Below are 11,910 nucleotides of genomic sequence, written 5' to 3'. Positions count from 1 at the left end.
CCCTAGACTTAATTTCATGTTTGCCCTGGGTTCTATCAAGATAGGTGTGAGGATAGGCTTGATTTCTATTACAAATAAGTTTAGAAGTTCTAAAAGCTAGTCATGACCTTGGTGTGTAGGTTTAGATAGTGTCCAGATTAGAATCCTGATGCTAAAAACTTAATAAAAAAAAAAAGAGTTAAAAATTACTTAAGGCTATCTAGGTGCTGCAAGGGCAGCACAAGGACATGTGCTGTTGCCCTACAATACAAGGCTTATAGAGAATACAGAACTGCCATTGAATCAGATATAAAAAGAGTAAAAGACTTTTTAGCTGACCTCCAAGAATACCTAACCTCCCTCTCAGAGGTGGTCCTTCAAAATAGGAGATTAGACCTGATATTCCTTAAAGAAGGAGCCTGTGTGCTACACTGAAAGAATGTTGCTTCTATACAGACCATTCAGGAGTAATTAAAGACTCCATGAATAAACTTAGAAAAAGATTAGACAAAAGACAGACAGAGAAGCACATCAGGGATGGTTCGAGAGCTGGTTTAGTAGATCTCCTTGGATGACTACTCTGATATCTTCCCTTATGGGACCCTTCTTAGTTTTGCTTCTGCTTCTGATTATAGGTCCATGTGTGTTAAAGAAACTAGTTAATAGGTTTGACTCCTACAAAAAGATAGAGACGCTCAACAAGGTTGGTTTGAGTCTTGGTTCACTCGGTCTCCCTGGGTGACTACCCTACTCTCTGCTATAGCTGGGCCATCTGAGACAACAGTACCAGTCAGTTAGGACAACTGGTAAAACCAAATACGAGACTTGATATCAAAATTCTAAGATTAGAATTACTTAGTAGAAGAAGAGGGGAATGAAAGATCCCAGCCTAATAGCAGTAACGAAAAGACCCCAGCCCAGCAGTAGTAACGCCATTTTACAAGGCTGTATTTAGGAAGACGGTTCAGGGAAAGGTCAGAACACTGAGTATACAGCGGCTGCCACACAGGATATGTGTGGAGAGCCTGGCGACAGGATGATTTCGGTTGAGCGCCTGACAATGAAAAAGAAATGTGGAAAGCCCCGGGAGAGGTCCCACACCCTGGTGGGAGGCCGAGTCAGCCATTATGTTCCAAGAAGACACTATAGAGGACTTGCCCCCGGGCTGACCCCTGTAAACATGCATCTGCTTATGTATGCTTGCTTCTGCTTCCCAGAACCCTATAAAAAGCCCATCCCTGGTTCCGCTAGGCGCGCCAGTCTTCCGAATTGACTGAGACGCCCACAGATATCTGTGTATCTTGATCAATAAAAATCCTCTTGCTGATTGCAGCCTGTGGACTCGGACTGGTCAATGGGCTCGAGGATCTCCCTCCTGAGGGAAGATTCTCTCTGAGGGTCTTTCACATGCCTGGTGCCTGCAGTGGCAAGAGGGCATCAGACCCCCTAGAACTGGAGTTACAGACAACTGTGGTTATGTGAGTGTTGAGAATTGAACCTGGGTCTTCTTGAAGAGCAGCCAATGCTCCTAACCATTGAGCCAATTCTGTAGCCAGCTCCATTTTTTAAAAAAAAAAAAAAATCAAAACTGTCTTAGCTATTTTTTCTTTTCCTTTCCATGTAAATTGTAGGATAATCTTTTATGTGTATGTGTGTAGATGCCCCATATGTGCAGGTGCCCATAGAGGCCAGAAGAGGGCACTGGATCCCTTGGAACTGCAGTTGTGGAGGTTGGGTGGTCTGGAAGAACAGCAGGAGCTCTGCTAAGTCAGCTCCTCTGTACAGGACCCGTTCAAGGTCCGCGGGGTAACATTATACCTCAGTACTGCAGCTTCCGGCTGATGTGCACTTCTGCCCTTAGTAACCTCTTCCATTAGCTGTGCATCAGCGTGAAGATCTCATGTCTGCAGTCGGGTTAGCATGCCGCTCTCTTAACCACTGACCACCCTCCAGCTCCCACTCTGTAAACCTATGACACCATTTCAGTTCCAACAAGATAATCTGTTTTCCAGCTAAAAGAACAGGGAACTGAGGACCTGGCTAAACAGTGAACAAAACGCCATTTATCAAAAAACCCAATAGGATTGAGAAACATTCAAACAGCCCGTGAGTGATGAGGGGTGAAAAGATGCGAGACCGAATGGTCTTGGCCAGGTTTGGTTCATGCCTTTAACTCAGTACTGGATGGAGATCCAGGCAGGAGGGCTACTGTGCGTCTGATGTGAGTCTGTGCTGCAGAGTAAGGCCCTGTCTTAAAAATAAAACAAAACACAACCTCAGCTGTCACCCTTCTGAATATTTCACTGGCCAAAATGAGCCCAGTCTCATTCTTCATTTCTTTCTCATCCTTTCCTTCTCAATCAGACTCCCATAGAGATGACCATCTGCTCAGCCCACAAACAGCCATGATGAAAGGAGCCATTTCACCTTCACGAAAACCAATGTAAGGCACAACTACTCAGAATACTTTATATTTTCAAAGTATTTAGGAATATTTTAATTAGAAAAATAAAGGCAATAAGATTATCTAATAGGTTCTAAAAGTACCCATGAATTAAGTCACTCACATCCCCCCACTTAAAAAGTGAGACACATTTTAAATCACAATGTTGTTAAACTTTTACAGTAAGGAATAAAACCATGTTATGTTAGGGTACAAAAATCTGAAATTCTGAGCATGAAAATAATTTATTAGACATCTGACTTTTCAAACATTGGGCCCATTGGAATAGAATTAACATAGCTCACAGAGGAGAAAAAGTATTCCAGACAACACCTGCTTTGTTTCAGATCTCATGAGGAGTCTCTGCGTCCTGGAGGACAGCCTTACCCTAAGCATCCACATATTCGATTCTGACTGGACGTAAGTAGGCAAATGCCACTGGCGAGTGTGACTTCCAGAAACATTCTTAAGCACAGGAAACAGCGCTTCCTGAAGCCAAGTCTTTGATAATCCAAAAAAAAAAAAAAAAAGGGGGGGGGGGAGTTCCATTAAATATAACCTGACGGACAGGAAGCAGAGTATATGCATTGTGGCCAATGCGTTGCTATGGAAAAATGTCACAATGAGATTTTTGTGAGATCAAAAAGTAAACTTTAATTAACAGCAAATTTTAATGACGTAATTCTGTTACTAAAAACCAGAGTAGAGAAAATCGATTAACAAATGGAATTTAGGGAGGAAATGCAGGGCGGTAATGTGGAATTACAGCTGCACTTCTTTGGCTAACTCATTAAAAATGCCAATTAAACATTTTCAGTCAATTTTTATTTTTTAAAAAAGCAGCAAATCAACACCACAACTTAAGACTAAGCTAAATGTGCGTCCGACAGTGAAGCACGCCTGTACGTGAGTGGAAAAGGTTTCCAAGAACCCATCAACTGCATGATCTCCAAGTGTCCACACACAGCGCTCTTTGTAAGCCTTTGTTAAGTGACTCGCAGGCATCTGAGAAGTTATTGCTGTGGAAACAGACCTGCAGTACAGTAGCATGAGTCTGGGGCATTAAGCACAATCAGTTCAACGGAGTTAAGAGGTTGAAAACATGGTGAGAAGGTGTGTGTGGAGGAGGAGGGCAGGGTGAGGCAGTCTGTACGCCGGTTGACCCAAGAACAACAGACATACATCATAACTCTCCAACTGAGACCAGGCATAGCAAATTTCCATTTTTTTTTTAAAAAGGCAATTAAAACTTACAATTCCAAGAGCCCACAAATCAAATAAAAATATTGTAAAAAGAAATCCAAACTATGTTTAGAGAGCTCCACCCCACCCACTATCTCATTCTGAGCACCCCAAGGAAAACAGAAGCATCCATGACTATCACAGATGAAAACAACATGAACGTCACTGGAATCAGTTTTTCCCCACTGAGGTATAAAATCTATATAGAAATCTCATACTATACTATAACAAATTGTACTTCTCATAATTCTTTTTAATTTCCTTTAAACCCTGTTTGACATAATTTTTATTGTTGTAAAAATGTTTTCATGATTCTGAACCTGGTTCCAGTTCTTTTCCACTTACTTTTCTATCAATATTTAATATTCCGGCTACTGACTCTAATCAGGAAATCTCTTCTTCACAAGGCACATTCAGCAGAAACGGCTGACGTGCACGCAGGCTGTGGGAAGTGCATCTATCCCAAGAGCACTCGTGCGCCTGTTTTGGGATCTGAAGGCTTTGCCACTGCTCTTGATGAAGACTTCCAGTCTTGTAAACATCAGTGTACACAGTCTCACCACTTTGCAGTCTCATGTCCTGGGACAGGAAGGCTGGTTCACAGCAAGTGAAAAGCTAGAGGAGTCTGAGTTTTAATGGCTGATAAACCTTAACATCCCACAGAAGAGGAAAACACTTTTCCTTTTTTGCTACTTAAGAATGTGGCAGAAATGTATGCTGAGGTAGCCCAGTCAATCCTTTCTTTGTTGTAATTTGGTCTCAGAATATTTCTGGAAGGGTGACATTTCGAAGAAGCCACTGCTGGGACCGGCTTCCAGTGCAGTCTCTGATGCTGGGCACCTGGCTGTCCTCTTCTGTGGCTTTATCCAGGCACTGGTTACTGTTCACATGCTGCAGGGTTAATTTCTGAAAGTGGCAGAAGGAAGCACACACCTTAACTAGAAGTGGAAAAAGCAACTCCCAGCACCCCCCACCATACTTTATAATTTCCTTAAAAGAAAACTCCAGGCAAGGTTAGTGACTACTAATCTAGGTTCTTACAGCATATTTCCAAACGACTGTTTCCCTTATTTTTCATTTCTCTGTGAAAAGGCTATTTAACTCTATGATTCTAAACTTTAAGCATTTAAAAATAATCTTAAGCTTACATATAAAACCCAGGCGTATCCTTATGGTGAAGGGAGGAGTTGTGGCACACAAATCACCGGAACCTAGACTGGGTTCCCAGCCTGGGCAACTTGGGCTTTCTCGCGTTTAAAGTAAATATTATTAATACAGCCCATACTTTAAGAGGCTCTGTGAGGCAGTAACAACAGAGTTGAACTATGCGGTGGCTCCCTCACAAACGGGACTGTGAACAGTCAGGGAGAAGAAATCTATCTAGCTCAGTGTTTTATTATGCTGATTTTTAGGGTAATTTCTGAAGAATAAATTCACAGTGATCATGATCCCCAATGAATCTGATAACGTGTTCTAGACCAAAGACGGACAATGGGCTGGTGCAGGGTGCACACACTGAGTGGTACCCAACAGGTCAAGTAACGATAACAAACACGTTTATCTGATTCATTACTCGTGTCTTGATTTTAATGTGATTCTTTTCACTTAAAATTTTATATTCTATTTTACTTTATGTGTATGGGTGTTTTGTTAGTCTGTTTATCTATATGCTATGTGTAGGCCTGGTGCCTTCAGAGGTCAGAAGAGGGTATAAGATCCCTTAGAACTGGACCACTATGTGGGTGACAGGAATTGAACCTAGGTCCTCTGTAAGAACAGCTAGTGCTCTTAACCACTGAGTCGTCTCTCTGCCCCTGAATCATCTCATTTTCATGACCTCTTACACAGTTTTGTTAATGTAAAAGATAACAGAAACTAATGCTGGCGCCCATTTCTTTACTTCTGGTTCTGTCTTAGCTGTGCTGTGTCTAAGTGGCCCTGGCAATGACTGCAGATGGTCCCACCACACTGACCTGAGGTTCAGTCTCACCAACTGTAATTCTCACAGATGTATGGGAACTGCATCTAGAGGACACCGACACTCTAGCTGTGCACTGTGACTGTGCTAGCTTTTCTAAAGCAGGTGGGTATGGCTTCCTGGCTGAGGGTGGGCTTTGCGGTGTGACATAATCTAGCAGCTAGGAAGAAGGCCAGGCACTACATGCGTGCCACACTTCAGTCTTCAGTTCAGTTGAGACAAAACCAGTGTACAATTAAGGGCCTATCCGACATCCCAAACTCCCTACCAAGGTGGTATCCTTACTCAGGCTCGTGGTCAGTATTACTAAAGCAGAAGAAAACCAAAGTACAACAAAACTATGATTGTGGGCAGTTGTTTTCCACCCAATTTCTAAGAACACACATTTCATTTACTTAGGTTCCTTTTTTTTTTTTCCAGACAAGGTTTTGCTGTACAACCCAGGCCTCCATGGCCTCTGAGTGCTGAGATTCCAAAATGTGCCACCACATCCAATTTTCTAGTCTTTAAACCTTCTCTCAAGCGCTTAACATCCAGAATGACTTGCTGTCGGCAGGGAGTAAGCATCCCAGGAGACCTGGACACTGGTGAGGAACCTCGCTCTAGACGAGGATCCAGCACTGTACACAGTGTCATCACAGCACTCAGCAGAGGACCTAAAAGATGCTGGCAAGTCTCCAGGGAGAACACGACTCGGGCACTGGGCAGGCCAGCAACACCCTCCTCACACCCTCATGAAGGAGAGGACAAATGCGTCCATTACTTACTGCCCGGCCACCTACAGTAATGAGAAATGCGCCCACCCCCGCCTCCGGTCTCTACATGTAAATGGACAGGCTCTGTTTCAGAAGAGGCAGAACAAGCAGCAAAGGCAAAGGCTTACTGTGATACTATAAACTTTATACAGTACGTAATACAGGTAAGACTTAAACATGCACAAATATGCAAATTTAATTAAAATATTAGGGTATCAAACAAAGAGTCTTGGATCAAGAATCAAGAATCCCAGGTCTGCTTTATACCGTCTTTATTATTTATTACAAATTTGTTTATTTACCATTGTGTGACCAGGGACAACTAACTTCTACCCATAGAACAGTATCCTGATTTGAGGCTTTACTGTGGACTACTGACACAGCGCTCCATTCTTTCCTGGTTGCTAAGCTGTGACAGACAGAAGCAGGGCAGCTCTGATGGTCTGCTCTCCTCCAGAGCTCCCTCTCTGGAATCTGCCCAGGACACTGGGCTAGCAAGGCAGTTTGCCACCCTCCCCTCCCTAGCAAACACCTCAGCAGTCACCTTTATCTTGGAGTCTGCTTCTGTGAGAAGCCCAAGCCATTATTAGTTTTATCTCAGGGAAAACGACTTTGCAAAGTGATTTGAAAATTTTAAAACTTCTATGTAGAACTAGTTCTTTTTAAATACGTGGAAGCCATCTCTAGCTTCCTACACTTATAACTGAACATTCATTTTTCAAATACCCACTGTGGCACGGGGCAGCTTGACTAGCCAAGACAATTCCCAATCTTTGTGTCTTGGCCATCTCACATGGTAAAGAAACCCAAGCACTTGCTTTCCTTGTCTTCCTTACATCTATGGGGTCACTATGGGTCAAATCTACAATTCCCAACAAATTACAACAATTTGGTAAGTGCTTTCTAGGAAAGTTTATGTCTTGAAAAAGGGTAAAAGATCTGACTGTAAACAGCCCATCCTCCCTTCTTTTAGAGCTGAAGTCAGTTATCTTAGGCATCAGAGTGACCATAATCCATACCAGAAACTATTTACCTAGAGATTATGTAAGAAAAGTATCGTCTAATCACTGAAGCTGCTGTAAGTAGGTTATTACCTAATTAGTATCTTCCTAATTAATGTCTTGTTATATTTCAAACTAAAGATAAGGAGCTTCTTCATTTAAAACAAAAAAAACCAAAACAAAAAAACAAAGAAACTGTTGGTTGTCACAAAGGCTGTGCCGCTGGCACAGAGCTATAGGAGGGAGACAGTTATCCCAGTAATGGCAACAGTACACATACAGACACGCACACACACACACAACGTCTGGACCACTTGTAATAGCCATATTAACAATATGAGTCACTACTGACACACGAGCTATAAAATGTAAATGTGCCCACCCGGTGGCATGCTGTAACGTCTATTCCTACAGGCAGTTGGGTAACTCACCACTGGGTCATACTCCCAGAGCTGGTTGCCTTTTAGGTGGTGGCATTTGAGCATGGTAACTGGGCCATTAAGTTTGGAAACGTCCAAACAAAGGTCATCTGTTCTAATTTCTTTGTTGGCAGTGTAAGAGAAAACCTGAAAAACAAACAGGAACCTATATGAGCTTTAGTAGTAAAGACAAAGTGCTCAGTGTTTTAGATGCCGACATTTCTATATTTTGTAGCCGAGAGAGAGAGAATAAAAACATCAGAATTAGCTTCAACAGACACAGAGGAGCCTCTGAGCATAGAGATACATAATAAAACTCAAGCTTAAACTTTCCCTGGGCTATAGTAAAACAACCTGCAACTATTTCAAGACACGATTTTTGTACATTATTAAAGTAGTAATGGAAAGTTTCAGAAAAGCTAGACCAATTTTACAGAGGAGTAGAAACCACCTTAGTTCTCTGTAGGCTATTTTGTTTTGTTTTCTACAAAGAACAAAACAAATTTTGTGCTCAGCAATGTAAATTCAGTTGTCATAGAAGTCTTTAAAAATGTTTTACTAAATCATTAGAAGATCGGTGTGGTTGTGCACACCGTTAGTCTCAGTACTCTGAGAGGCAGAAGCAGACGGAGCTCTGTGAGTTCAAGAACAACATGGTCTAAAGAGTGAGTTTCTCTGGAGGTACATGAAGAAAACCCTGGGTAAGGGTAGGGAGTGGGAAGAAATCATTACAAGAGGCAGATAGATTTCAAACTCAAAGCCATCCTAGTCTATACTAGAGTTATAAGCTAGCCAAGGCCACACAGTGAGACCTATCTAAAAAATAAAGTATGTATCAATCATTATATTGAAAGTACCCTTTACCTAATACTCATTTTTCCTTAATGATATAAAAATGATTCCTAAATGTTATGGGATTAAAAGAGCAAAGTAAACTAAACTAAAAGTTGTTTTGAAAATTTACTAACATACTCACCTGATTGCCTCCCATACCATGACAATTAAAAATTCCAACCTTTTCATTCTCTTTTCTAGCCATGTTATCTAGACATTGATTTGTTTCCACATTTCGTATCTGTGGGACAATGGAAACATCAAGAGTTAGAATGCTGGAGCTTAACTAGAGGAGAGAGAGAGGTACATACAAAACAATAAACTCAATCCTTTCTTATTTAGTGACATTTATATCTTGAGTATAAACACGAGCTATCTAAGTGGACTTAGGGCCCACTCAATGGGAAGGAATTCATACCTGGGGCAGTAAGACCTAGCCACTCACGTGTAACTGGTAAAGTCACAGACCCTAAGGGAGACTGCCATTTTCCTAAACCAATATAGTTTCTAACTACATTCTAAATATTTCTCTGGGTAGCTCTTGGCTGTCATTACAGAAGCTTCTTTTTGAAGCAAATAGTCTCTTTGAAGCCACAACTGGTCTGACTATCAATACAGACTAGGTTGTTCAGCCCCAAGTGGTATAATGTAACCCCTGCAAAAGCTCAGGGAGCATCATGAAAGGAGCAAAAAAACTGTGCTAGCCAGAGGGCCAGGGCTTCTGCTTCACGATAATGTCTTCTATACATGACAGAGATGTTGCACCAATGAAATCTGAACAACATGGCTGCCTAAACATGACCTGCGTAACACCAGCTGACATCCCATGAAGATGGGGAATCTCACAGTCCCTCTGACAACATCTCAGGAGACTGTAGGCAGGCATTCTCAGGCCAAAAGAGCTTTGGAAACTGGCTTGTGGAAGCAGCCATGGCATTAGACAGGTATCTATTCCACAAAAGCCATCTGACTGAGTCATCTCAGACTGGTAAGGCACTCAGCCTGCTGTTTAACAGAAAGTAGATGCTAAGTAAATGTTAGAACCATTAGAACTGCTCAAATCATCAAATGCTTTGCCCCACTAGCTAAACAAGGAAAGGTCGGGTTGTATCTCTCAGTGAGTCCTTACAATATTCATAAATTAATAACTATTAGCTATTATAATGAAACATTTATTTTGGTTCCAAATCCTACGATACAAATTCTGGAACTTGGTTGAAGACATACTAAAGGTCCTGCCCCAGAAATGAGACTTTTCATCTGAATGGGACCTTGTACAAAAAGACCGCAGGCTACATTTCTGAGGCAATGTTAAGAAGACCAGATGGTAATGTCTCTGTTGCTTAGGAAGCTAGCAGGCTAGAAGGTAAGAGACCAACTTGCCTTGATAACCACCTCCCATGAGGTGGGACAGGTATCACCTTTTAATCTGCCTCAACTCCAGCCCAGCTAATGCCTTGGCATTGTCCAACACTGGGTCAGTTCAAAGAAAGAAAAACCTTTCATTCACCAGTCTAAAGGCGTGAGACGTATCACTCAACCTAGATTCTTCTCACTGAAAGGGGAAGGTGTGAAGGGAAGGGGAGTGAGGGCGGGGCTCATGGCTTACTCAGCAGCATCAGCTCCCCCTGTGCTCACCGACAGCCTAGGTTTGTCTGCCCTCTTTCAAGAAGATACCACTAAGAGCCTCTGTCTTACTCTCAACCAATAATCCGTATTCACCTGAGGTCACCTCAAGGGGACTTCTCAAACACAGACACAAAATTCCACCACTCTCATCTGACCTGTACTTGACCCCACCTCTCCTTTCCATTCTGTCCCAAGGATGCCTGTGCTCCATCCTTTAAATTAGAACCTTCCTCCTCTCCTCTCGGTGCTGGGTCCCCTTCCTATCAATTAAAATGCATTCTGCTTACACTGGGTCTTTTGCTCATGGGACATAAAATCTATCACCATAGCCAGGTCTTAGCAGACAGCCCAGAAGGGTTAAGCACACGCACACTGTTGTGAGACAGATCTCAGCACTTTCAAGCTTACAAGCCTGAACCACTTTAGCCACTAAACAAAGCATCTTTTCGACCTTCATCTGTTTCTGGTAGCCTCTACTTTGTTTCCACACACACAACTACTGTAGGTACTTCACAGAAGTGGGATTACACATTATTTTTGTCACCAGCCTACTTCACTTAAGCAGAATACCTTCAAAGTTCATTTATGAGGTAATATACATCGGGACATTCATCTCTTTGAAGGCTAATTTTCCACTTATGTACATGTAGCTTTTTGCTTACCACTCATGTCTCTGGAAATCTAAGTCGCCCGGACCATTAGGTTTGTTAACAATGCTGCCATGGTACATGTATGTCCCTAAGTATGGCTATAGTTTACATTGAGCAGTGCTGATCAAAAGCACCATCACCGAGTCAGATCCCAGTAATACAGTGTTAATTTTCTGAGGAACTCTGCATTTTTTTCCAGAGTACGTGTACCATTTTATTGTCCCACCAACAGTGCACAGAGGTCCTGACTCTCCCACATCTCTGCCTATACCTGCTGCTATTTTTGACAAAAATTATCTTAAGGCGTGGGAGGCTGGCTTGGTCAAATTTTCTCTTTTAGGTTATTCTCATCACCACAGGTGTTTCTTTCCTTCCTTTTAAAATAGCAAACCCACTTAGATATTTACTCAATATTAGAATTTAAGTCAGAACCTAACCAAGACCACCATCCCTTAGGCAACAAAGACGGCTCGTCATTCTTCAGGCTGGAAGGCCAGCATCTCAGTACGGTTCTGATGGCGCCTGTGGGATCACAAAAGATCTCCTCAAGACGCAGAGAGTAGTGCCCACAAGTGCAGCTCATGAAATTACTGACACCACATTATAAACAGCACTTAGACAAGTACACAGCAAGGCTCCATCATTCCACTTAACATAACTTGTTTAAGTTTATAGGTTGGCAGACTTAGCCATTCTGACTGGACTTAGGAAGCTAATGATGGCCGCAAGCAGAATCAAGACTTGAGCCTCTCAAAGCTGCATTTACATTTTAAAGATTTGTTTTCTATTTCTGTACACCATGTATGTGCCTGCTTCCCATGTAAGTCAGAAGAGGGCATCAGATCTCTTGGGACTAGAGTTCTAGATGGTTGTGAACCACTATGTAGGTGCTAGAAATCAAGCCTAGGTCCTCTGTACAGACATCGAATGCTTGTAACTAAGCCTACTCTCCACCCAAAGTTTTACTTCTTTTACCATTA

The 11,910-nt window shown here is 42.2% G+C and overlaps 1 protein-coding gene across 5 annotated transcripts in view; it reads right to left on the bottom strand.

The window, feature by feature from the left end:
- Nucleotides 1-2,446: 2,446 nt before the first annotated feature.
- Nucleotides 2,447-11,910, bottom strand: part of Galnt1 (polypeptide N-acetylgalactosaminyltransferase 1) — an 80,008-nt gene continuing 70,544 nt past the window's right edge. For 4 of the 5 annotated variants that reach the window (XM_087593538.1, XM_087593537.1, XM_087593540.1 and 1 more), the window contains 3 exons: nucleotides 8,794-8,892; nucleotides 7,830-7,964; nucleotides 2,447-4,570 (listed from right to left, as the gene is read on the bottom strand). In XM_087593538.1, coding sequence (XP_087449664.1) covers nucleotides 4,424-4,570; nucleotides 7,830-7,964; nucleotides 8,794-8,892 — 381 coding nt within the window. In that variant the 3' untranslated portion in view covers nucleotides 2,447-4,423. The remainder of the gene's footprint in view (nucleotides 4,571-7,829; nucleotides 7,965-8,793; nucleotides 8,893-11,910) is intronic. The other variant, NM_024373.2, reaches the window with a different exon arrangement.

This window comes from Rattus norvegicus, chromosome 18 (assembly GCF_021556685.1).
Source record: "Rattus norvegicus strain SHRSP/BbbUtx chromosome 18, alternate assembly SHRSP_T2T, whole genome shotgun sequence".
Classification (NCBI taxonomy): Eukaryota; Metazoa; Chordata; class Mammalia; order Rodentia; family Muridae; genus Rattus; species Rattus norvegicus.
This window is presented reverse-complemented; position numbering and strand designations above follow the sequence as displayed.